General features: G+C 39.9%; 1 protein-coding gene and 1 pseudogene across 2 annotated transcripts; one reads left to right on the top strand and one right to left on the bottom strand.

Moving 5' to 3' along the window:
- Positions 1-21: 21 nt before the first annotated feature.
- On the top strand, positions 22-27,188 carry LOC119541855 (17-beta-hydroxysteroid dehydrogenase type 6-like). Of its 2 annotated transcripts, none has more exons than XM_037846170.1 (5): positions 22-153; positions 15,958-16,290; positions 21,944-22,202; positions 24,532-24,695; positions 26,302-27,188. In XM_037846170.1, the coding sequence occupies exons 2-5, from the start codon at positions 15,978-15,980 to the stop codon at positions 26,517-26,519; spliced, it is 954 nt and encodes a 317-aa protein (XP_037702098.1). In that variant the 5' UTR covers positions 22-153; positions 15,958-15,977; the 3' UTR covers positions 26,520-27,188. The 2 variants fall into 2 exon arrangements, with proteins under 2 accessions (XP_037702098.1, XP_037702099.1); XM_037846171.1 differs by lacking the exon at positions 22-153 and adding an exon at positions 850-1,000.
- On the bottom strand, positions 3,932-5,024 carry LOC119541856 (annotated as a pseudogene).

Raw genomic sequence — 27,188 nt, 5'->3', positions numbered from 1 at the left:
CCTACCATAAGAGGGAGGTGTTGTCAAAATAGCGGGGGAAGGAGGGAGCGAGGCTGCAAGGGGGCAAAAAGCAGGACCCGGGAGGCTGCCCAGAGAAGGAGATTCACCTAGGTCTCAAGTCGCCAGCACTGAATCCTTCTCTGAGGAAATAAGGTGCGTGTGTGTGTGCATGTGTGTGTATGTGTATGTGTGTTGAATGAAAGAAGGGATTGGGGGTATGTTTGGAGAGTGGTCTCCAAACCTTTTTTTGGTTGTTTTGTTTTTGTTTTTTTAATTGTGGTAAAAAATATTTAACATAAAATTTGCCATTTTAACAATTTTTTGTGTGTGTACAGTCAGTGGCATTGATTACATGCACGATGTTATGCGGCTTTCATTGCTATTTATTTCCAAAATTTTTTACTTTCTTTAAAGATCCTCCAATGTCGTCACTAATCCCTTTGGGTTGTACTAAACGTTCCTGAAAGAAATTTTGTCACCATCCTTGCATCACTGTGTTTTCTCTGCTTTTTAATCTTCACTGCCTTGCAATGTGGGAAAGCTATTGGTTAGAAGTTGGGGGTGATTTTACACTTAGAAATAGGTGTAATACCTGGGTATGCTCTGCATATGTGCATTCTTGAAAGTGGGGGAAATCAGCTCTTTCATGGTTAATACTGATAGCTGTGGGGCAAGTTTTTGAAACTTGGGGTAAGCAAAAGGGACCTTTTTAATTAGGCCAAGAGAATTGTGTTACTGAAGCTCTGTACTGTAATCTGGGTTGCTGCTCAACTCCATCCCCTACTCTCCCTGTGACAAACTCTTGGCAGAGGGAGTGAGGAATTTTTTTTTTATTCACATGCCCAGTAAACAAGGACTTTAATAGTCCTATTATTCCTCCCTACTTGTTACATATTTGATCTGTGGAGAACAGAGTGGAAGCAAAATTCCAGAGGGTGTAAAACAGGAAGTGTCTGAAATCCAAAATATAAAAACCATTTCCAAAACAAGAATTCTTCAGGTAAGGTTTTTCTTTTCTCTTTGGAATTTTATATACTGACATGAAGTGAGGTGTAATATGAAAAATGCAAGTACAAGGTATAAGCTGCCTATTTGCTAACTTTTTCCCAGTTGGCAGAGGAGGTGAGTCAACTTTTGCGATAAGACTGAGATTGAAGAATCTGTTAGTCAAGTTTTATTCTTGGACAGATATAACTTTTCCAAAAAGGGTTTGGGGCAACCTGAAGTAAAAAGTACTATACAATAAGGTTATTAAAACGCAAATAGAAATACAGAGAGAAATAGAAAATTAAAATGATGAAAGTAATAGAAAAGAAAAAATGCTGACTACTAGGGTTAATATAATTGTTACAATTGAACATTAAATTTGGCCTTGTTCTTCTAAGAGATTATGAAGAATTAGATAGTTTTTAAATAATGAGTAGTATATAATTTACTTGGAAGAGACAAAATCTTTCCTGGTATTAAATGCGTGACAAGATTTATCATGTGGGGTCTTGCGCAGTGTACAGAGTGTTCTTGATAAGAATTTTAGAGCAAACGCAGAAGCAATTTTTCTCTGTTTCTTGTATTGGTTTATAGTAAAGACTTAAGACAAAACTTTAAAGCCTAATTCAGTGGAAGAGAGTGTTCCCCTTGGGGAGAAGGGTGTGAGTTGGTGGGAATGTCAGTGTGGTTTTTGGAGATTTGCCCATCAGAGTGGAAGGTGAACAGAGCCTTCCTGAGCAAGTGGAAGGTGAATAGAACCTTCTCACCCACCAGCTATGGCTGCTGCAGGGGTCTAGGAGTCTTGTCTGGGAAAGAGAATATTTCCAAGGGATGAAGGAATAGGTCTCCTTTGCTACTGGGCTCCTGCTTGGCACCACTTTTTTTTTTTCTTTAATGCTTGTGTATTTATTGATTTATTTTTTAAAGAAGAATTTTACAAATATACTCATATTTGGGGATTACTAATTCTGGGAAAGTTTCCGTTTTGCAAATGGATTCTTGGAGAGGGCATGATTATGGGCAGGTGGACTTTGAGTTTCTTTGGCAATTACAGTATTTGGGGAGGGCTTTCCCAGCATGTGTCCTCTTGGCTACTGATGAGGTGTGTCTTTTTCTTTTTAATATTAAAGGAGTTGTAGGTTTACAGAAAAAATCATTCATAAAATACAGAGTTCCCTTTTACCTCCCCCCCCACACACAATTTTCCCTGTTATTAACACTGCATTAGTATGGTACCTTTGCTACAATTGATGAAAGACTATTATTATAATTGAACTGTTAACTACAGTCTATAGTTTACATTTGGTTTCTATGTGTTGTACAGTACTATGTTTTTCAAAAATTTTAATTCTAGTAACATATGTACAACCTAAAATTTCCCCTTTTGACCACATTCAAATATTAATTTAGTGCTGTTAATTACATTCGCTATGTTGTGCTATCATCAACACCATCCTTTAAAAAACCTTAACAGGTTTTCCAAACCGAAGTTCTGTACCAATTAAGCATTAACTCCCCATTCCCTATCCTACCCCAGCCCCTGGTAACCTGTATTCTAGTTTCTTAATCTATGAATTTGCCTATTCTAATTATTTCATATTAGTGAGATCATAAAATATTTGTCATTTTGTGACTGACTTATTTCACTCAACATGAGATCCTCACGGTTCATTCATGTTATCACATATATCTGAACTTCATTCCTTTTTATGGCTGAATAATATTCCATTATATGTATATACCACATTTTGTTTATCCGTTCATCTTTTGATGGACACTTGGGTTGCTTCCATTGTTTGAAAATTGTGAATAATGCCACTATGAACATCTGTGTGCAAATATCAGTTTGAGTCTCTGCTTTCAATTCTTTTGGGTATGTAACAAGAAGTGGTATTGCCAGGTCATATGTTAATTCTGCCTTTAACTTTCTGAGGAACTGCCAAACTGTTTTCCACAGTGGCTGCACTATTTTACATTCCGATCAACAATGAATGAGAGTTCCTATTTCTCCACATCCTCTCCAAAACTTATAATTTTCCATTTTTTAAATAGTAGCCATTCTAGTGGGTGTGAAGTGGTATCACATTATGGTTTTGATTTGCATTTCCCTAATTTCTAATAATGTTGAACATCTTTTATTGTGCTTTTTGGCCATTTATATATCTTTTTTTGGAGAAATGTCTATTCAAGTCTTTTGCCCAATTTTAAATTGGTTGTTTGTCTTTTTGTTGTTGAGTTTTGTTGTTGAGTAGGATTTCCTTATATATCTATATATTAAACCCTTATTGGATATGTGGTTTCCAAATATCTTCTCCCATTTTGTAGGTCGTCTTTTTACTTTCAAGATGATGCTCTTTGATGCTTAGTTTTTAATTTGATAAAGTACCATTGATGTTTTTTATTTTGTTGTTTGTGCTTTGGGTGTAGAGTCTAAGAAATCATTACCTAATACAAGGTCCTGAAGATGCTTCCCTGTCTTTTCTCCCAGGAGTTTTATAGTCCTGGTTCTTATATTTAGGTCTCTGATGCATTTTGAGTTACTTTTTGTCTGAGGTATGAGGTAGGGTTCCACTTTCATTCCTTTTGAAATGGCTATTCAGTTTTCCTAGCACCATTTTTGAAGAGACTGCTCTTTCCACATTGAGTGGACTTGGCACAAAATCAGTTGTCAAAAATCAATTGGCCATGTGAGGGTTTATTTTTGAACTCACAATTCAGTTCCACTGGTCTATATGTCTGTCTTTGTACCAATACCATGCTGTTCTGATTACTGTAGCTTTGTAATAAGTTTTCAAATTGGGAAGTGTGAGTCATTCAACTTCATTCTTTTCAGGACGGTTTTGGCTATTCTGGGCCCCTTACCCTGCTATATAAATTTTTTTTTTTTTGAAGTTTAGACTAATTTATTAAAAGCCTCCCCTCTCAGCCCTCCCAGTCTCTTGGGTCACTTTTTCCACTTGTAGATCTTGTGCACCAGCCCCAAGAAGATAGCCAGGGGCAGGGGCTCAGAGTACTGCTCAATGAGACCCAGAAGGTGGCTGTAACTGTCTTCCTCGTATTGTGTAAAGGCAGCTGGCAACTCCATCTCCTCATACAGCGCCTTCACCTGGGCCACCTTCTCAGCCTCCTTCTGCCCGTAGTTCTCCTGCAGGATCTGGTGCTGTTCCGGAGAGGCCTATTGCAGACACTGAACCACCAGCCAGCTGTACTTGTTGTCTTGAATGTCAGTGACAATCTTGCCAGTCACATTGGATTCCCAAAAAGGTTAAGGTAATCGTCCCAAATCTGAAAGAACTCTCCCATCTCCAGCAGGATCTTCTTGGCATTGGCATGCTCCTTCTCCCCATCAATGCCCACCATATACATGGCAGCAGCTACAGGAAGGTAGAAGGAGTAGAAAGCTGTCTTGTACTTGACAATGGATTTGTACCTCTTTTCAGTGACTCTGCCAAGATCCACATTGCCCTGGGGGGCTGTGATGAGGTCCAACGTCTGCCCAATCTCAGTCTGATAGGAAATCTGCAGGAACAGCTCTATCAGGTTCAGATAATAGGGCTGCTCCTAGCAGTAGAGCTTCAGCAGGTGGTAGATACACGCTTCCAGCAGCATGGCATCATTAATGGCATCCAAACCTATACCTGGCTTCTGATACCAGCAGAGCTGTCCCCACTGGGTGAGGCATGAATCCATGATGTCATCTGACACCAGGAAAAAAGTTTGGAGCAGTTCCACACATCAGCCCACAGTCAGGGCCAGCTGGAGGCAATAGGCATCCTGCTTTTTTGGCTCCTCCAGCTCCTGGAACAGTGCCAGCACCATCAAACCCCAGTTGTACTTGCTTCCAATGAATTGTACTCCAAGATCTCCTTGAGCCGACCAATAGGATCTCCTGTCTCTTGGTGCCCCATCTCATTCTCGGTCAGCACCTTGACAATCTGGGAGAAGAGTTGGATGAAATTCTGCTTTTCTTGGGCGTAAACATCAGATTTCTTGTCTCCATTCATTCTGAGGGAGGAGCAAAGTGCTCAGTTCCTGGATGCTGGTTCTTGCTTAGTCCATGCTATATAAATTTGATGACTGACTTTTCCATTTCTGCAAGAAGGCTGTGGAATTTTGTTTGGGATTGCCTTGAATCTGTAAATCACTTTGGGTAGAATTGACATCTTAAAGATATTTAGTCTTCCATCTGTGAACACAGAATGTCTTTCCATTTATTTAGGTCTTCTTTGCTTTCTTTTAGCAATGTTTTGTAGTTTTCCATGTATAAGTCCTTTACATCCTTGGTTAAATTTATTCCTACATATCTGATTCTTTTAGTTGCCATTGTAAATGGATTTTTTTTTTCTTGATTTCCTCCTCAGATGGTTCATTACTAGTGAACAGAAACACTACTGATTTTTGCATGTTGATCTTGTACCCCACCACTTTGCTGAATTCATTTATTAGCTATAGTAGCTTTTTTGTGCATTTGCAGTATTTTCTATATAGAATCATGTCATCTGCAAATAGGAAAAGTTTTACTTCTTCCTTTCCAATTTGGATGCCATTTATTTCTTTTTCTTGCCTAATTGCTCTGGCAAGACTTCCAGTACAAGGTTGAATAAGTGTAGTGACAGTGGGCATCCTTGTCTTGTTCTAATCTTAGAAGGAAAGCTTTCAGTCTTTCACCATTGAGTATGATTTTAGCTGAGATTTTCATATAAACCCTTTATCAGATTGAGGAAGTTTCCTTCTATTCCTAGTTTTCTGGGTGTTTTTTTCAAGAAGGGATACTGTGTCAATTGAGATGTTTATGTGCCCCCCCCCTTGCTCTATTATGTGATATATTACACTCATTGATTTTCTTATATTCTTATGTTGAGCCACCCTTGCATACCTGGAATAAATCCCAGTTGGCCAAGGTGTATAATTCTCTTAATGTACTGTTGGGTTTGGTTTCCCAGTATTTTTTTTTTCCATTTTTCCAAATCACACATCCCCTTCAAACATATTTATTATGGCTACTGTTTATTTTATTTATTTATTTTTACAGCTTTGTTGAGATATAATTCACTTATTTAAAGTACACAATTCAGTAGCCTTTAGTATATTCACAAAGTTGTGCACTCGTTGCCACAGTGAGTGTTAGAACATTTTCATTACCCTCTGTGATGTTTAGGTTCATGTGACAACTTGGCCAGGTGATGGTGTCCATGTGTCTGATCAAGCAAGCACTGGCCTAACCATTACTACAAGGACATTTGTGGCTGGTTGGTAAACCAGAAGGCTGGTTTATTAAATCATCAGTAAATTGTCTGCACCTGTGACTGTTTACTTCAACAAAGGGGTGCCTTCTGCAATGAGAGAATTCAATCAGCTGGATTTAATCCAATCATTTGAAGACTTTTAATGAAGAGAGAGAGAGAGGACCTTCCCTTCTTCTTCAGCTAGCCAGTGAAGCATTTCCTGAGGAATTCATTGAACACATTCATTGGAGTTGCCAGTTCACTGCCTGAGCTACAGAATTTGGATTCGTGCATTCTGCCCTATGGAATTTGGACTCGTGCATCCCCACAGTTGCATGAAACACTTTTATAAAATCTTATATTTACAGGTATCTCTTGTTGGTTCTGTTTCCCTAGAGAACCCCAATGAATACACCCCCTAAAGAAACTCCATACCATTTAGTGTCAGTCCCCATTTCCCCCAACTGTTTCCTCCCACCTTGCTTGAGACAATTACCAATCTACTTCTGTCTCTATAGACAGCATGTATCAGTATCTTATTTCTTTTTATTGTGGAATAATATTCCATTGTATTGATATACCACATTTTATTTATCCACTTTTTAGCTATTGTAAATAATGCTGCTATGAACATTCTTGAACGAGAGTTTGTGTGGACATACGTTTTCAATTTTCTTGGGTATATACCTAGGAGCAGAATTGCTGGATCATATGGTAACTCTATATTTAACCATTTGAGGAACTGTCAGAGTGTTTTTCAAAACACTTGCACCACCTTACATTCCCACCAGCAATGTATGAGGGTTCCAGTTGCTCCACATTCTTGTCAACACTTGTCATTATCCAACTTTTTGATTATAGCCATCCTTGTGGGTTTGGAGTTGTGTTTCCTTGTGCTTTTGATTTTTATGTCTCTAATGGCTAATGACGTTGAACATTTTTTCATGTGCTTATTGGCTACTTGTAAACCTTCTTTGGAGAAATGTCTATTCAATCTTTTGCCCATTTTTCAATTGGGTTATTTGTCTTTAATACTGAGTTGTATTTATTCTTTTTATATTCTCGGTTCAAGTTGTGTTAATTCTCTATATATTCTAGATTCATATCTGATTTATAAAGTATTTCTACTATTCTGTGCATTGTCTTTTCACCTTCTTCACAGTGTCCTATGACATATAAAAGTTTTTAATTTTAATAATGTCTAATTTATCTAGTTTTTCTTTTGTTGCCTGTGCTTTTGATGTCATATCTAAGAAACCATTGCCTTATCCAAGGTCACAAAGATTTACGCCTATGCTTTTTGGCAAGTGTTTTATAGTTTTAACTCTTACAGTTAGGTGTGTGGTCTATTTTGAGTTAATTTTTGTATAGAGTGTGAGGTGGGAGTCCAATCATTCTTTTGCATCTAGATATCAATTTTCCCAGCAGCTTTGTTGAAAAGTCTTTTCTTTCCCCCATTGAATTGTCTTGGCACCCTGTAGAAATCAATTGACCACAATTGTGAGGGTTTATTTCCTTATGAGTATCATACTATACTGATTACTGTCGCTTTTTAGTACATTTTGAAATCAGGAATTATGAGTTGCCCAATGTTCTTCTTTTCAAGATTGTTTTGGCTGCTCTGGGTCCCTGTTTATTGCTCTCTGTAGAATGTAAGCCCTGCAAAGGCCGGAATTTTTCTTTCATAGTCACTGGTATATTACAAGCATCTAGAATAGTGCCTAACATGTAGATTGCACTCAATAAATATTTGTTTAGTAAATGAATATCTTTCCTACAAGAATGTGAGCTTCTTGAGTGCAGGAAACATGTCTTGTTTATTTTTGTGTCTTCTATACGTAGCACAGTGCCTGAATGCTATGGGTGCTCAGCAAATGTTTTATGAATGCATGAGTGACAAAGTGCAGGACACAATCCACATTCTTTACCATACCATCCAAAGTTCTTCCTGATCAGGCCGTTACATATCTCTCCAGAATCATCTCCTGCTACTCACTGTTGCTCCATGGCCTCTAGCCTTACCAGACCTCTGTGCCTTCTCACGTCTTCTTCCTGCTGCTTGGAGTATGATTCCCTTCCTTAATTAGTCTGCTGAGTTGGTAGTCAACTCAACTGCTACCTCTTCCCTGACCCTTAGGTATAAATAGGCACTTTCTCTTGTAGTGTTTTATACTTTTTCTTAATAATTTATTCCATTTCTGTGTCCTCACTAGTTCTGTGAGTTCCTTGAGGATAGACACTATGTTTGATTCATCTTTGTATCCTCAGCATCTACCGAGGGCTTGGTACAGAGTTGGTGTGTAATAAATGTTTATTTCAATCAACAAGCAAAGGAAATAGTAAGAGCAAAGTCCTAGAGGCAAAAATGCATGGCAGGTTTGAGAAACAGAATTTCCCAGCTTGACTGCAAGCTGGCATTTGTGAATTGGATCATAAGTGCAGGACCTTGAATCATCTGGGGAGGAGTTTCTACTTCATTTGGTTGGCCCTGGCAACTCCTGAAGGTTTTGCATAGGGAAATGATGTTACTGAGGCTGGACTTCTCTACAGGCCAGGTGAGAAGAGTGAAGGTAAAAACCATGACAGAATGTAAGGAAGGCAGAGAGTAAGACAATATTAAAGAAAAATCTGTAGGGTTCAGAAAGTGATTGAAGATGGGGAGTGAGGAAGACAGAGGAACCAAAGATTGGTCAAGGCTTTTGCACGTAGATACCGAGCAAACACAATCTTGGTTTATACCTGCTTCTATGTGTCTTCATGAAGTCAGACACTTTCTAAGTATCTGTAGAGAATGAAAAAACTCTGTAAAAACACAGTATGTGTCATATTGTAGTTGCTACCTTAAAGCAAAAGAATAAGAATGTAGAGACTAAAACAGCAACAGTATAGTGAATCGATTGGCTGGAGTAGCATTGTTCTATGAGTATGTCTCAAAAACAAACAGGCTCTTCCAGAAGTAGTAATTGTTTATTTAACAAATGTATCTTGGACCAAAGCCATGAAGTAGGTGCTGTTCAAGATACAAAGATGAATCTACCACAGACCTGCTCCAAGTGTTCCCGTCCAGTTGGTGAGATAAGTTACACATGAAGGTATGGATGGGATGTTATGGTAGAGCAGAGGGAGTAGTACCCACTGGCTGATAGTTCAGAGAAGGCTTTATGTGGAGGAAGTGTGATTGCAGAGCCTTGCAGAACAGGTGGTATTTGACATGCAGAGATGAGGAACAGGGCATTTCAGGCCAAGGGAACAGTGAGAGCAAAGTTCTAGAGGATTGAAAGGGCACAGCGTGAACGAATGGAGAGAAGCAAGCTCTTTGATTTACATGGAACACAGGCTGTGTGATTGGGAGTAGAGGGAGATAAGGCTGCATCCCAGTCATTGAGGGCCTTGTACACCTGACTGAGGTCTTAGATTTAGATTTATTTAGTAGGTTGGATGTTTTTCAGGTAGTGAAGTAACATCAACAGAGCTGTGTTTTAGGAAAATTAACCAGATAGCACTCTGTGGATGAGAGAGGAAGGGCTGACAATGTGGGGACCAGTGAGAAGTCCTCTGTGATAGGCCAGTCAAGAGGTACTGAGTACGGAAAGCTTGAACAATAGAAGTGGCCATAGGAATGAAGAGAATGGACAGATGCTCCAGATACTACTGAACAATAACATTAATAGAAATTGGAGGTCCTGGAAGAGAATCAGTTTTAGGAGAGAACATGATAAGTTCTATCTTGGATGTATTGAGTATCTTGCTGAACATTCAGCTAGAGAGTCCTGAAGGAAATTGGAAGTACAATAAGAACCTCAGAAAATGGTCAGACTTGGCAGCTGTGCAGAGGTGATAGTTGATGCCTTGAGAGGGGATGAGATTGTCAGCGATAGAATGAGGAGTAAGCAGGGAAGAAATCTGGGACAGAATATTGGGGAATCTCTGCATTTAGGATATGGGAGGGAGAGGAAGAGCTGGGGGGAGGGGCAGAAAGGAAGGGAGTCTGACAGAAGAAGAAGAATCAGGAGAGTAGAATGTCTCAGAGGTCAAGGGAAGAAATGATAAATTTATGTTATGTAAGTTACCACAATAACTCTTTTAAAAAAAAGTCATTATGTGTCTTATTTTGCCAGAGCTGCTATTACATGTACCACACAATGGGTTGGCTTAAACAATGGGAATCTATTGACTCATGGTTTTGAGACTAGGCAAAGTCTGAAATCTAGATATTGGCAAGGTTTGCTTTCTCTCCAAAGACTGTGTGTACTGGTGCTGGCTGTACACAATCCTTGGGGTTCTTTGACTTTCCAATCACGTGACAATGTTCTCTCCTTTTTCTACTAGGTTCCCACTGACTTATTGCTTCTGGTTTCTCCCTGCGGCTTTCTCTCATAAGGCCTCCAGTAATCCTGATTAAGGCCCATCTTGGTTCAGTTTGCCACACTTTAACTAAAAATAACATCTTCAAAAGTTCCTTTACAATGGATTCACATCCACTGGGGCATGGATTACAATTAAGAACATATCTAAATTGGGGTACTGTGCTGGTTTGGATGTAGTATGTCCCCCCAAATGCCATGTTCCTTGATGCAGTCTTGTGGGGGCAGATGTATCAGTGTTGATTAGGTTGGAACATATTGAGTGTTTCCATGGCGATGTGACTTAATCAAGGTGGGCAAGACCTTTGATTGGATAATTTCCATGGAGCTATCACCCACCCATTCAGGGTGGGTCTGAATTAAATCACTGGAGTCATATAAAAGAGCTGACAAACAAAAGGAACTCAGAGCAGCTGAAAGTGACATTTTGGAGAGAAGCCAAGAGAGATATTTTGAAGATGGCCATTGAAAGTAGACTTTTGCTACTCCAGAGTTTGCTTGGGAGAAACTTAGAGAATACCCCCAGATGCCTAGAGAGAAATGTCCTGGGAGAAAGCCATTTTGAAACGCAACCTGGGAGCAAAGGAAGGAGACGCCAGCCACGTGCCTTCCCAGACAGCAGAGGTTTTCCGGATGCCATTGGCCTTCCTTCAGTGAAGGTAGCCTACTGTTGATGCGTTTGGACACTCTTATGGCCTTAAGACTGTAACTTTGTAGCCAAATAAACCCCCTCTATAAAAGCCAATCCATTTCTGTGTTTTGGAAAAGAGCAGTATTAGCAAACCAAAACAGGTACATAATTCAACCTACCACCACAAGGGAGGAACATGTTCTCCAAGTGGGATAGTCAGAAGTATTAAAATATGGCCTCTGACTGTGAGAGGGAAGAACTGATGTGGGAAAAGCAGGGCAGGGCCAGACCATGGAAGGTCTTCCAGGGGAGAGGCAGTGGTTAGATACAAGGCTTTGTTGGTAGACACCCTGGACTTGATCCTATCTCTGCTACTGACTATCTGTTTGACCTTGGACAAGTCACTTAATTTTTGCCTTACCCTGTGCCTCAATTTCCTCATCTGAAAAATGGGCATAATGGTTGCACGTACCTTATGAGGTTGTTGTGTGAGGATCACGTGAGCTAATACATATGTAAGGTGCTTTGAACACTGCTTGGCACATGGTCAGTTGTATATAACTGTTCCTATTATTATTATTTATCAAGCTGAGGAGTTTTGACTTTTTCCTGTGATGTGACAGGGAGCCACTGACAGGTTTTAACAAGGGCATGGCATGATCTGAAGGCAATCTCCTTCACCTGTGACTCTCTTGGAATCTCAGAATCAGATAAAACCACTAGAAAAAGAAAGTGCTAAATATTGCAATGTGGTTTGCAGAGAAGAGATTAACAAGCCTTAGGAACTGGGTGCTAGTAAGGCCTTGGTGAGTTCTGAGGGAGCTTGTGGATAGCAATGGGGGTGGAAGGTGGAGTGTAAGGGCCTGGGGAGTTGGTGGAGGGCAAGCAAACAGAGGCTCTGTGAATATGTTTTTTTAAGAACTTAGCCATATAGGTTAAGAGAGAGGAGGGTTGTTTAAAGGGTGGCAAAGTAGAAGGGCCCTAGGAAGGAGGAAGAGTTAAAGAAGGAGGATAGAGGACAATATAGTGACGTTTATTAACAAGATAACACTGTGTGGATGAGAGGGGGAAGGACTGACAATGTGGTGTAAGAAAGCTAAATTCTCCATTTACCATAATAGGGAATCAGTTGAGAATGTCTCAAATTAATAAATTAAGAAATAGCAATATAAGTTTATGAATCTCCTGAGTCAAAGGCAGAAACATAAGTGATTGTACAGCATTTGCAGATGAATGATTGTAAAAACAAGCAGGCCACTTTGGGCTTTTATTTGAAACATTTAAGTCATCTTCAGGTATTTAATTCATGTTCGGGTTTGATCTGTGGTTTAGGATTCTGCCTGGCATATGTCTTCTGCAAGTGTAGTCTTTTTGCTGCTAGGCATGTGATAGTTAAATCATACTATCCAGGAAGGCTGTGGGGTCCAAGATCCTTCCTAATGGGGGTGGGGAGGGGCATATGGATTTTCCTCTTTGATTGGCATCAGGAAATTACTCTTTCAGTCAATGAACAGGCAGAATGAAGCCCTTTCTATTACCACAGTACACCAGAGAATGCCAATTGGGCAGAACAGAGGCAGCTGGCTAGAAAACAAGAGCTCTCAGATTGGAGAAAGGCAGAAAGCTTCAGAGAAGGGGGAAGAAAGAGAAAGAGTGGGGGGATGGGAGAAGGGGTTGCTTTTGTGCCCTTCACTCCCTAAGAGTCTTCTTGTTGACATCACCAGTGACCTTCTAGTCCTCACTGGACATCCCTGTTTCATTATTGATCCTTATTAAGCCCCTCTTCCCTTAGCTTCCATCAGCTTTCCCTCTCCTACTTCTCTTATTCTCCCATTATATTTTTCTCCCAGGATGATTCTATTAATATTACTTTATTTAACAACATTTATTAGGCATCTGCCATGTCCATTCACTGTTCCAGATACAGATGAATACATAGCCTAAAAATGGAGAGAAGCAATACAACAAAGTGCAGTGGGCATCATGATAAACCCAAGTTCAGGCTGCAGTGGGGAAACCAAGAAGAGAGTAGTCAATTCCATTAGATCAGGGGTCAGGAAAGTCTTCTTCCTGGACCACTCTTTTCTGCTCCTTTTCCTGTGCTGTACTGAATCTCTCAGTGCTCATCTATGAAACAGTATGGTAGCCATGAAGGTGCTGCTTAGATCTCGCTTCAAGAGAACCTACTCTGCAGAGCACAGTTGGCTTGCAGCCTCCAGTTGCCCCCAGCCAATGAATGATGATGGCAGTACTAGAGGGGGGCCAGTTCTGTCTAATCCTGAATTGGGCAGTCTTTGCTCAGACTACCCGTTGGTTGACTGAGACTTTCTCTGAGCTGTACGGCAGTCTAAGGCTCTTCCTACCTGTTCCGGTTTGCTAAAGTTGCTGTTATGCAAAATACCAGAAATGGGTTGGCTTTTTTAAAGGGGGTTTATTTGGTTACAAATTTACAGTCTGAAGGCCATGAAAATGTCCAAATTAAGTCTTCAACATGAGTATACCTTCACCGAAGGAAGGCCAATGGTGTCCAGAAAAACTGTTAGCTGGGAAGGCACGTGGCTGGCGAGTGCTGATTCCAGGTTGTGTTCCAGCTCCACTCTCAGCTCCTGTGCATTATTCAAATTGTTGCTCTTGGGGTGTTTTGTTCTCTTAGCTTCTCTGGAGCAAACTCTGGGCTAGCATTTCCAAAGTGTCAGCAAAAGTATGCTTTCAGTAGCTGTCTCCAAAATGTCTCTCTTAGCTGCAGCAACTCTCCAAAATGTCACTCTCAGCTGCTCTGAGGTCCTTCTGTTTGTGAGTTCTTTTATAGGACTCCAGTGATTAAATCAAGACTCACCCCAAGTGGGCGGGGTCCATATCTCCATGGAAATAGTTTAATCAAACGTTTTACCCACAGTTGATTGAGTCACGTCTACATGGAAACACTTAATCCAAAGATTCCAACCTAATCAACACGAATACGCCTGTCCCCACAAGAATGCATTAAAGAATATGGCATTTTGGGGGACATAATGTATCCAAACTGGCACACCAAGTGATCCAAAAAGTTGTTAGTTTTGAGTGGGGACTGGAACAAAATGAAGCTCTGTAACAGGTCCAGGCTGCTGTACAAGCTGCTCTGCCACTTGGGTCCATGTGATCCAGCAGATCCTATGGTGCTTGAAGTGTCAGTGGCAAATAGACATGCTGTTTGGAGCCTTTGGTGGGCCTCTGTAGGAGAATGGCAACTTAGACCCTTAGGATTTTGGAGCAAAGCCCTGCCATCCACTGCAGGTTATTACTCTCCTTTTGAGAAACAGCTTTTGACCTGCTACTGGGCTTTAGTAGAGACCAAATGCTTTATCATGGGCCACCAAGTTACCATGAGACCTGAGCTGCCCATCATGAACTGGGTGTTGCGTACCCCACCAAGCCATGAAGTTGGGCATGTACAATAGCACTCCATCATTAAATGGGAGTGGTTTATATGAGTTCAGGGGTCTGGGAGAGAGATATGTGAATAGACTTCTCTGAATGGGCAAAAAACATGAAGATATTTGTGCCTCATGTGAATGGTCACCAGAGGGCAACTTCAGCAGAGGAGGATTTTAATAAGGGAATATGATGATCCCTTCTGTTCATACCAGCCAGCGTCTTTCCCCAACCACTCCTGTCATTGCCCACTGGAATCATGAACAAAGTGGCCATTGTGGAGGGGATGGAGGTTATACACTGGCTCAGTAATGTGAACTTCCACTCACCAAGGCTGAGCTGGCTACAGCATTGCTAGCAACAGAGACCAATACTGAGCCCCCAGTATGGTTTCATTCCCCAAGGTGATCAGCCATCTAGCTTTTCCTGGGGAATTCACCTTCGCCTTCATCACTTTCCAACCTGTGGCCTGCCCTATGGAATCTGGACTTGCCAATTCCCATGGTTGCATGAGCCAATTCCTATAGCAAATATCTTAGTATTTACATATATAGATATAGATATCTCCTGTCAGTTCCGTTTCTCTGGAGAACCCTGACTAATACAGTCTATATTTATAAATTGCTTTGGCTGCAATATTTCACCCAAATTGTTGGGTCTCCTAACTGATCTCCCTACCTTTATCACATTCCTGTTTTGTCTATTCCCCATCTTGACCGTGAGATGGATCTGTCTGAAACTAAATCTGGCCATCTTCCTCTCCAGCTTACTACCTCCTAATAGCACACCCTCATTGCTTAAGGATAATATCCAGATTCCTGAGTGTGACCCACAAGGCCCTTTGTGATCTGGTCTTCACTACCTCACCTGCCATCTCTTCCTCTGTGTGCTGTGCACTGCACCTGTGCTGAACTCCTTGTGGGAATCAGGAAGTTTCATGCTTCTCACTACTCCATTCATGTACACAGTGCTGCTGCCTGGAGTGTCCTTTCATCCAAAAAGAGTTCACTTTTTGAACTCTGACTTATCTTGTAGGAAGTAGTTCCACAAATACCACCTCTGGGAAGCCATCCCTAACTCTGCCACGCAGTGGATCATCATCCTTTGCTGCCTCATTGGACTGTATGTATGGTTCTCTTATGGCATCTGTCACACTGCATATGTTTGGTTATCTGCCTGACTCCCCTCTCTACTCTGTGGCTTCTTGCAGGACCAAGTAGTAGTCAATACAGAGTCCCTGGCATCTAGTGTGGTGCATGGCACAAAGTAAATATGCAATAGACATTGGTTAAAGGAAAATGGAAGGAAAAAAATGAAAGCTGTTCTCTTTCTATTGAAGGGGACAGACAGACCTCTGCCATGTGGCTCTACCTGGTGGGCCTTGTGGGCCTGTTCTACCTTCTGCGCTGGTTCCGGGAAAGGCAGGTGGTGAGCCACCTCCGAGACAAGTACGTCTTCATCACAGGCTGTGACTCGGGCTTCGGGAACCTGCTGGCCAGGCAGCTGGACCTGCGAGGCCTGAGGGTGCTGGCTGCGTGTCTGACAGAGAAGGGGGCCGAGCAGCTGAGGGACCAGACGTCAGACAGGGTGGAGACGGTGATCCTGGACGTCACCAAGACAGAGAGCATTGCTGCAGCCACTCAGTGGGTGAAGGAGCACGTGGGGGACAGAGGTATGAAGAAGTATTTTTTCCTTTCCATATACTTAGGCCATATAGATGCTAAGGTTATGTATATGTCAAAAGCAGGGCTTAAAAGGCTGGCTTTGTCATTTGAAGGACAGCTGTGAGTCTTTGTGGTGGTTCATTTCCTTAACAATGTTTACACTGAAAAATAAGTCCAAAAGATTTGAGGGTATTATCTCACCTTGCAAGTAGAGTATTTACAGGCACAATTCTTGTTTGAAGAGTGTTCAAGGTGTTCTTAAGAAATGATTCTCCTTCCTTTTGCTGCCACTTAAAATATACGCATTCCTTGAAGTCAGCCTTTGGTTCTCTTCTCTTTTTAAGCATCATTTCCTCTAGATATTATTCATGTCCTCTCTGACCTGCTTCTTCTCCCTCCTCCCTCATTTTATGATTTAGTAGATCATGTTAATTTGACTTGATGTCTCTCAATGTCCTTTCCATGCTCTTTGTTGAGGCCTGTGCTAATGCAATATAGCCCTCTAGCCTCCTGCAGTATTTGGCCCCAACCTCTCCTCTTCCATCTAGACATCCACTGGAATCGTCTAAATCCTTGCTACTCACTGTGTGGTCTGGGGACCAGCAGCATCAGAATCCCTGGACACTTATTAAAAGGCAGGATCTCTGGCCCCACCCCAAACCTACTCAATCTGCGTCTTTATTTTAACAAGACCCCTAGGGAATTCGTAGGCACATTAAAGTTTGAGAAGCAGTAGTCTAAAACACATATTAGAATTAGATCCCCTGTTTATAACCCTGCAGTAATCATTCCCTGCCTCCACTGCTTCCAGGATAACATCTTATCTCTGTGTTTTTAAGGGCCTTCAAGACCTGGTCCCAGACTGTCAAATCTTACCTCCTAAGCCATCGCTTTACTTGTGTTCTACTTCCCATTCCCAAACACCCCATCCTCTTTCCTGACCCCGTACCTTTTGTCCTGCTCTTCCCTCATCCTCAGATGTTTTTCCTTCATCCTCTTGCACTTGTCTTCTTCAAGAGTCTTCTGTGGCTCTTCCTCAGGCCCTTTTCCTCCCATCAGAGTTAACCATACCTTCTTCTATGGTTGGGAAGCACATAATTTATATCATACTTTCTACTAAATTTGTTCTGCCTTTTGTAAATTAGTTGTTCACCACCAGATTCCATCAATAGATGTAAGTGTTTTCATCTTACTGAAATCTTTTCTATTTACTCTTGAGTCAGTTTTGCTAGGTTATACTTTTCTGGGAAATAGGAGCATTGGATTTATTCACATAAACTTTTCCTTAATATTCTCTTATTATTTTTTAAATGTTTTCAAGATTGGTAGTTTAAATAAATCCTAATATCATTAATTTTTTCTTAAAATCAGTGTTGTCAGAATTTTGTTAATTTTATTAGTCTTTTCAAAGTCTAACTTTTGACTGTTTTCTATAGCATATTGTTTTCTACTTCATTTGTTTCTGCTCTTAAGTTGATTATCTCCTTCCTTTGACTTTATTTGGGTCAATTCTGTTGTACTTTTCTAACTTCCTAATTTGAATGCTTACTTTATTCATTTTCAGCCTCCTTTCTAATAGAAGCATTAAAAGCTACTTATTTCCTTAGAAGGACCACTTTAGTTGTCTCCCACAATTTAAAGTATATTTTTGTAATTGTTCACTCCTAAATATTTTCTAATATCCATTATCGTGTCTTCTTCAACTATAAGTTATTTAGGGATGCTTCTTAATTTCCAAACATGTCTTTTTAAAAAGTTATTGTTATGTATTGATCTACAACTTAATTACATTGTAGTTAAACAATGTGTTCTGTATTTGTTGAGATTTGCTTTGTGGCCCAGTATGTTGTCAATCTTCATAAATGTTCCATGTGTCTTGGAAAGAATGTAGAATGTTTTTGGGAGGAGTGATCTCAATGTGTTCATTAGACCAAATTTGTAATTTTTATTGGTAAAATTTTCTATATCCTTATTGTTTTTTGTTAGCTTAATTTACCAATCACTCAGAAAAGACATTAAAATTTTCCCCTGTGGCGATTGATTTTGAAATTTCTTTTCAAAAAAATTCCTGTCAATTTTTGTTATGTATATTTTTGAGGCTTTGTTACTAGTTGCAATCAAGCATAGAGCAGTTGTATCTTCCTAGCAAATGAGAATTTTATTATTATGTAGTGATCCTCTTCACTCTAGTAATGTTTTTTTTTGTCTTACAGTCTGTTTTATCTGATGCTAATTTAGCTTTACTAATTCTTTTTTGGTAAAGTTTTGCCTGGTTTATCTTTTTCCATCCTTATACTTTCAACCTTCCTATATCCCCATATTTTATACAAATCTCTTATAAATAGCATATAGCTAGATATTTTTAAAAATTCAACCAGACATGGTATGTGAGAAAAACTGCCTATTGCATGCTATGGACTATATTTAATAGGAATACCCTACTAGTACCATACCAATACTAGGGGTAAATAATTGGGGGAGATAAGAGTTATGGGTGTTTTGACTTATGCTAATTGTCTAAAATTGAGGGTGATGATGATTGTACAACCAAGAGAGGATAATGTGAAACACTGATTGTTTATGTTGGATAGAATATATGCTATGTGAAATTAGGGACCCCCTACTTAATAAGTCAAGCCCTTGATCTTCAGGCTTGCTCTTATGGAACTTACTTCTGTAAAAGGGAGGCTAAGCCTACTTATGATTATGCCTAAGAGCCTCTTTTGTTGCTCAGATGTTGCCTCTTTCTTTCTAAGCCCAACTCTGCAGATAAATTCATTACCCTTCCCCCTACATGGGACATGACTCCCAGGGGTGTGAGTTTCCCTGGTGACATGGGACGTGACTCCCATGGATGAGCCTGGCCCTGGCATCAAGGGATTGAGGATGCCTTCTTGACCAAAAAGAAAAAGAAATGTAACAAAATAAGGTTTCAGTGGCTAAGATATTTCAAATAGAGTTGAGAGGCTGCTCTGTGGGTTACTCTTATGCAAGCTTCAGCTAGATACTGCAAACTGCCACAGCATGCCAAGCCCGAACCAACAGTATTCCTGAAAACCCTAAAGAATAACCGAGTCCTTATCTGAGACTCTATAAAATTTTCACTCACCAAGTTTTATTCTTCAGAAACTAATAACCTCCAGATTGTTCCTATGCCAGGTAAGTCCCCAAATCCAGAGGCACCAGCCTCTTCAAGAACATCAACCAGCTGCATCCCCCTTCCCCATAATGTCAACACCCCTTTTCAATATGAACAAATTGGAGTGGTCATTGCCTACGTATTCCCGAAGATTGAGACAGTGATCAAATGAGAGGGCAGAGTAGCAACAGATAAGATAGGATTTAACAAAGGACTATGACTACTGAATCATTATATAGATATTTCTTTTTAGTTTTTAGTGTATTAGAACAGCTAGAAGGAAATAACTGAAATTGTGGAACTGTACCTCATACCATACTTTGAAATTTGCTCTATGACTACTTGTTAAACCATATTTTGAAACTTATCACTTTTCTGCATGTATATTTCACACTAAGAATTGTTTAAAAAAAACCAACTCAACGTTTTTTTTTTTAAACTAGCATATTTGATTCATCTGCTCTTACTTAATTATTGCTATGTTTGGATTTATTTCTATCATCTTATTTTGTGATTTTTGTCTCATTCCCCCCTAAGATTCTTTTTCTCTCTTGCCTTCTTTTGAATTGATTGATTTTTTAATTCCATCTTTTCCCACTATTAAATTGAAAGTAATATATTCTGTTTCTATTTTCTTTCATGACTCTTCTAGAGATTTTAACTGCCTATTTAATTTATGAAAGTGTAAAATTAACATCTTTACCCTTCTGTTGAATAATCCAAGACCCTCAGAACAATTGAACTCCACTCTCCCCTCCTGACATATATGTTATTGCTCTTGTATGTTTTAATTCTATTTTTTAACCCTACAATAGATGAAGCTTGTTTAGATTTATCACCTATTTTCTGTTTTCTTTGCTTGTCATTCTTCCTTGAATCTTCCATCAAAAAATTACCTTCCTCCAGACTGAATACATTCCTTAGAATTTAGAATTTAGAAGGTGCTGGGGGAAAAATCTCTCTGTTTTTTGCATTTATTTAAATGTTTTTATTTTGCCCTCATTTTTGAAAGGTATTTTTGCTGGATATGCAATTCTAAGTTTACAGTTGTTTTTTTTTCTCAGCACATTGAAAATATAGTCCCACTGTCTTCTGGCTTCTTTTGTTGATATTGATAAGTCAGCTGTCAGCCTAATTGTTTTTCCTTTGAAATTAATCTTGTCTTTTCTTTATAGTTATTTTAAAGACATTCTCTTTCTTTGATCTTACTGAAGCTTTATTTTGGCATGTGGATTATTTTTTTGTTTATACTACTTGGGATTTATTTGGCTTTTTGAATCTGGATTAGTATCTTTCATTGGTTCTGGAAAATTCACAGTCATTATAATTATTGCTTCAAATAATGCCTTTATTCCATCCCCTCTCTCCTTTCTTTATGAATCTGATTAGGTATATGTTAGATTATTTTACTTTGTTCTGGTGTCTCTTATCTTTTCTCTCCTGTTTTCTATCTCTTTTTTTTCTTAATGCTCTATTCTGTATAATTGCCTTTTTCTGTTTTCCAGTTCATTACTTTCTCTTTTCAGCTATATCTATCTGCAGTTAAACTTGTCCACCAAATTTTAAAATATCAGGTGTTATACTTTTATCCATAGTTCTATTTGGTTTCTTTTCCAAATCTGCCTGATCATTTTTATAGTATCTTGTCGTTCTCAATATTTTCAATCCCTTCTTTTATTTTAAACATATTTTAGCATACTTACATTATGTGTTGATAATTCTATTGCCTAAAGTTTTTGTTAGTCTTTTTCTGCTGTCTATTGTTTCTGTTAGTTCTTGCATGTGATACTTAGTTTCCTTGTGTATTTAGTGATTTTTGACAATAAGCTTCTGCTTCTCTTGGTAACACTGCCTGGTGATGTCTGGTGAGGCCTGACCTAAAGATTCCTCCAGAGAGGGTCTGTATTTGCTTCTGTCAGAACCTGTGGCCACTTTACACTTAATTCTTGGCTTGCAGTTTTTGGACCACCCAGATGGTATGAATTTGGCCTCCAGACCCTTATGAGATATGGCTTGTGGTTATGATTTCTCAGGGGTGATTTTCCCCCACCCCCAATACCACAGTTCAAAACAGACAATTTTACTTGCAGTCTTTTGGAAGGGGATATTATTTCTAGTTCACCCTTAAACTTGTAGTGTAGCTATTTAGGATCCTAGTTTAATGAGAAGAGTGTCTTTGACTGGGCTCTCTACCTCAGTTGGACCCTGGCCTTTGTCTCCTGCCTTCTGTGCATTTTGAGGCTGTGAATACTGACATTCAAGTTCACACATGTTGGCCAGTTGGCTCAAATCAAAAGCCAGCATTGGTGCTCCATTTACCATTTACCCTTTCTTCTGGTTCTTGCATTTTATGATATTTTGGTCTGAGCCTTTATTTTTTTAACTTATAGATGCATTTAAGAAGGTTAAAACATACATTTTGTCTAGCATTTTTACTAGTTTTTAGCTGGAAGATTGGTCAAAGTAAACGGTCTGCCATTTTGTCTGAAACTGAACTCCTGGTTTGCCTTTTATTGTTTTAGGACTTTGGGGCCTGGTCAACAATGCAGGCATTATTCACCCATTCGGCTGCTGTGAGTGGCTGAGGATAGAGACCTTCGAGAAGATCTTCAAAGTGAACCTGACTGGGTTGATTGCGGTGACCTTGAGCATGCTTCCCTTGGTGAGGAGAGCACAGGGGAGGATCGTCAATGTTTCCAGCATCCTGGGGAGAATTGCTTTCTTTGGAGGAGGCTACAGTAGCTCCAAGCATGGAGTGGAAGCCTTTTCAGATATTCTGAGGTAATTCTCTTAAGTTAAAAACAAAACAAAACCAAAGCAACTATTGAATACTTAAATAAGGTTTAGGTATTGTGCTAGTTGCTTTCCTTTACAGTATCTTATTTCATCACTCCCAAAATCTTGAAAAGCAGCTATTACTACTAATCCATTTTACATGAGGAAACCGAAGCTCAGATTTGTTAAGTATCTTTACAGCAGTTTTCCAGTCATAGTCATGAGGCAGCAGAACTGTGTTTTGACCCCCGTCTGTTTCCTGTCACCATATTATACTTTATTTCCCAAGATGTAGCCTTGAAAAACTTCCATTTCTGAAGAGGATGACTGCCTTCTTTTTCCTTAAAGTGAACTTATTCTTGTTCTTTCATGGTGACTATCTCTCTGGTTGTTCATCTGCTTCCAACCATCTTCTTCCTTCCTTTTATTCTGTATATTTTTTCTTTGCCTAATAGCTTTTCTCTTACTTATAGCTTCAATTTGCTATGACTCCAGATGGCCCTGTCTCTACCTCCTAGCTTTTTTTCGTGCATGATTTCAGCTTGGTGTCTCTCTACCAGCTACTTCCTTCTCTTTATATTTCCTGGGTTTAATTCCCAAGAGAGGATCCTATTGGCCTTGTTTATGTGTGTGTATGTGTGTGTCAGGCAGTACCATTATGTGACACTGTTGTGCACTTACATGTCAGGCATTGTGAGTTTCATAACAACTCAGTGCAGAAGGTATTATTTTTATCCTTATTGTATGTATAAGGAAACTGAGGCATGGAGTTTTAGTAGATTGCCCGTGGTCATATGGTCTCCTCCCATCGAGTACCCTCCCTGGTCCAATCAGCTGTAGATATTAGGGTACAGTTACATAGTACAAAATATAGCTGCACAAACTCCCCTTTAGCAGGGGCTGACCATGGGGCAATTTCACTTGGAAATGAGTGGTGACTACTAAAGGCACAGTATAGGTGTATGTCTGTTATACATGTCATCTGCCTTGGAAGGGAAGGGGGAAATCAACCAAGGAAATCACCATGTGTTGTTACCATGTGGCAGGCTCCTCACCTGGCTGCCTGCTTACCTAGAGTCCCGTTAACCCCATGCGGCCCCTGCCAGCCGATACACCACCTCTCAGGACTGCTCTCTTGAACTCCTTAACTCATTCCCAGACCAAGAGCCAAGACGTTTACTTCCAATACTCAAATCGCTGTTTAATTCCTTTTGAAAATTTCCAGTTTGCCTTAGTTGTGCTAAAGTTAAACAGGGAAAGGAAGTTTTGTTCCACGTTTGGGTTGGGGTTTTGTAGGGGAATGGAGATGTGGTGGTAGGACTCAGAGTGAGAGAACTCCAAGGGGAAGTGAAATCCAGGAAAGCAGGGTCACCTCTGGCTTGCATACCTCTCCTTTATAGTTTTTTTCTTTTTTTTCCATTGTATTGAAATTATTTGTTTACTTGTCAGATTCACTCATTGTGAGCTTCTTGAGATGGGGAACTGTATTAGTTAGGGTTCTCTAGGGAAACAGAATCAACAAGAGATATCTATATAAGATTTATAAAAGTGTCTCACACAACTGTGGGTATGCACGAGTCCAAATTCCATAGGGCAGGCAGCAGACTGGCAACTCCAATGAAGATGTTCAATGAACTCCTCGGGCAACAAACTGGCAACGTCGATGAATTCCTCAGGAAATGCTTCACTGGTCAGCTGAAGAAGAAGTGAAGGTCCTCTATCTGTCTCACTTAAAAGTCTTCAACTGATTGGATTAAATCCAGCCGACTGCATTCTCTCACTGTGGAAGACATGCCCTTTGTTGATGTAATCAGTCACAGCTGCAGCCAATTGACTGATGATTTAATAAACCAGCCTGTTGGTTTATTAATCAGCCACAAATGTCCTTACAGTAACAGTTAGGCCAGTGCTTGCTTGACCAGACACCTGGGTACTATCACCTGGTAAACTGACACATGAACCTAGCCATCACAGAAACCAAGTCTTGATCTTCTGAGATTGTGCATGTGAAACACTAAGCACAGTGCCTATCATAATAAATTCTAATTATTTTATTATTCTTTGGATTCCCCAGTGTCTAGCACATGGTTGGTACTTAATAACTATTTGTTAAAGGAGTGGATTTGGGATTGAATGGTGGTGGTACTTTGTATCATCATGCCCCAAGTATTGGACCTCAGGATGTTTAAATTTTGTCTCCTCTACATTTCTTTGTTCTGTAAAAGACTCACTAAAAGTGTTTTTATAGCTTCCTTTTTTGTTTTCGTTTTCCCTGAAAGCATTGAAATTATGGTGTCTTTCAATCAAAGGAATTAACCTGAAGGTTTTGTTGCAGGCGTGAACTTCGGCATTTTGGGGTGAAAATCAGCATAGTTGAACCTGGCTATTTCAAAACGGCAATGTCAGACCTGCAGATGTCCTTGGCGGCAGAGAAGCAAAACTGGGATGAAGTCCCTACAGATATTAAGGAAGCCTATGGACAGCAATTTTTTGATGCCTGTGAGCTTTTTTCTCTTGATAGGGATAATGGGTACCCTTGCATGAGAGGGAGAAGAGAGAGTTGGTGGGGTGAGACAGGCAGATCCTCTGGGAACGAAGCTCCTTAAACAAAGCCTGCCTGGGCTGTGAGGGGATTGGGAAAGTCCCAGTGGCCTCATGCTTGGCTGGTGGTGTCTGTCTTGACTAAGGAAGGGGCCATATAGGCAGCCTGGGACTGGGGCCTGCCCTTCCTGCCATGTCACCTGTGGGCCTGGCCACCTGAGCAGGAGGGAGGTATTATGTAGAGGCATGAAACCTCTGGGTCTTGAGAGGGAGGGCCTCTGGGTAGTTTGGCAGGGCTGGTGTGAGAGGCCTGCTCAACTAAAGTACAGCTTTTACTACTGCCTATTCTTTTGGTAATGAAGGGGCTGGTCACAACTCTGTCTTACTGTGACTGGAAGGAAGTGCTGGGTGGGACATATATGTGAGTGAGGAGCAAGTTTGTGTGTGTGTGTGTCAGGGGTGGGGGTTGGCTATTCCAAGAGACTGGACCTTATGCGCAGGCCACGGAAGCCTTGGAGGAATGAGATGGTACAATTTCACGTAAGAAGATCCATTCCAATGGCTTGGAAGAGGAGGCAAGGCAGCCCTCTTAGTAGAAGTAAGCCTTGAATCCTGGTGTGGAGCTGTGTCTTCCTGGGAGAAGACAGTCTTTCTCTTCACACAAAGATGTCGGTAGCCTGCTAAGGCCAAAGGGAGCAGACCCTTTTCCATTTCACACAAAGGCCCTGGGTGGTGAGCAGCAGCCCTGTCACTGGTGATGGGTGATACTGCAGTCCAGAGAAAAGGAGGAGGGGAATGGGCAGACAGAAGATTCCTGGCCTAGAACACTCAGAACTCAGTCTGCTAGAGAACTACAGTTCCCAGCCTGCCAGAGGGCTGGCCATTGTTCTTAGCTCTTCTCATCTGAAGTTTTTAACTGTCTATTAGGGAATTTTTTTTCCCCTGTGGGTGTGTATCTATAGTTTAACAGTTGACTAAGAAGTGACTGTGTAAAAGGAGGGACATACATATTTCATGATTTGTGCCTTTTCTTTTTGAAAGGAGTTGAAATTGTTCATGTATTTGTTCATGAATTAGAATAATCTAGATCAGCACTGTCCAAGAGAAATATAATGAGAGCCACATGTGTAATTTTAAATGTTCTAGTAGTCACATTAAAAAAAAAAAAGAAAAAGAAACAGGTAAAATTAATTTTGTGGTATATGAACTATATCTCAATAAAAAGGTTAAAAATTTACAACTGAAAAAGTAGATTCACATACCTGTGTTATTCCAAATGTACTTCAGAGTTTTCTAATAACTGAATGGAGTATCAGTTTTTAAATTAAAATTAATTAAAATTACATTAAAAATTTTAGTTTCTTGGTTGCACTAGCCATATTCTAAGTACTCAGTAGCCACTGTGGCTAGTAGCTATCATGTTGGAAAGCACAGGTCTAGATTGGCCTAATCCTTGCAGAAACTAAACCTGGTTAGATTTCTATGACTATGTACAGCAGGATCTTAAAATAAAAATATGAAGAATAAGATTGCTGACCACTGTTTCTTTTTTTCTTGTTTACAGATCACAACAACACCAAAGAAGGGCTGCAGAATGGTAGCCAAAACCTGAACCTGGTCACTGACTGCATGGAACACGCTCTGACATCTGTGCATCCCCGCACTCGATATTCAGCTGGCTGGGACTCTCAGTTTTTCTTTATTCCTCTATCTTATTTACCTACATGGTTGGCAGATTATATATTGACTAGATCTTGGCCCAAACCAGCCCAGGCAGTCTAAAGAAAACTGGTGTGTTGGCCCTTGGAATGAAGAAGACAATTAAAAGTCTGAAATTGGTTGTTAGTCTCTTGCTAATTTTAATTTAGAACCTAGATTTTTTGTAACAAGATTTCTTACCTAAATTTATTTTTCTGGCATCATCAGAAAACCAAGTTCACATTCCAGGTGATGAATCTTTACTATTTTCCCCATTTTTGATAAGACTATTTCCTAAATGCCTTAGATGTCCTTGCCCTATTCAACAGAGTAGACTAAAAACAATTTAACCTGTTTTAATGTTACTTCTTTATGTATACGAACAGCTATTCTGTGCTGTGATAAACTATTGTTCAGGGACTGCTGAGGAATATGAGGTCTTTCCATGCTTGAAATGGCTCTGTATTGCATGCTTTTTACAAATATTTGATTTTGCTTTCTCCTCCTCTTTAGACAGCTGTTGTTTTTCAATGTATTTCTTCTTTATTTAAAACAAAATGATTTTTAATTTTTATGTCAAAATAATACACACATTGTTAAAAATTCAATTAATACTCAGTTAAAATAAAAAAACAGTCTCCCACCCTCATCTCCACCCTTCAGTGCTGCTCCCTAAAGGCAAATGCTTTCAACTTTTGGCGATTTCTTCTGGTATTTACTGCCCTATTTCTAAATAAAATACTTATACTACTA

Source organism: Choloepus didactylus, chromosome 8 (genome assembly GCF_015220235.1).
Source record: "Choloepus didactylus isolate mChoDid1 chromosome 8, mChoDid1.pri, whole genome shotgun sequence".
Lineage (NCBI taxonomy): Eukaryota > Metazoa > Chordata > Mammalia > Pilosa > Megalonychidae > Choloepus > Choloepus didactylus.
This window is presented reverse-complemented; position numbering and strand designations above follow the sequence as displayed.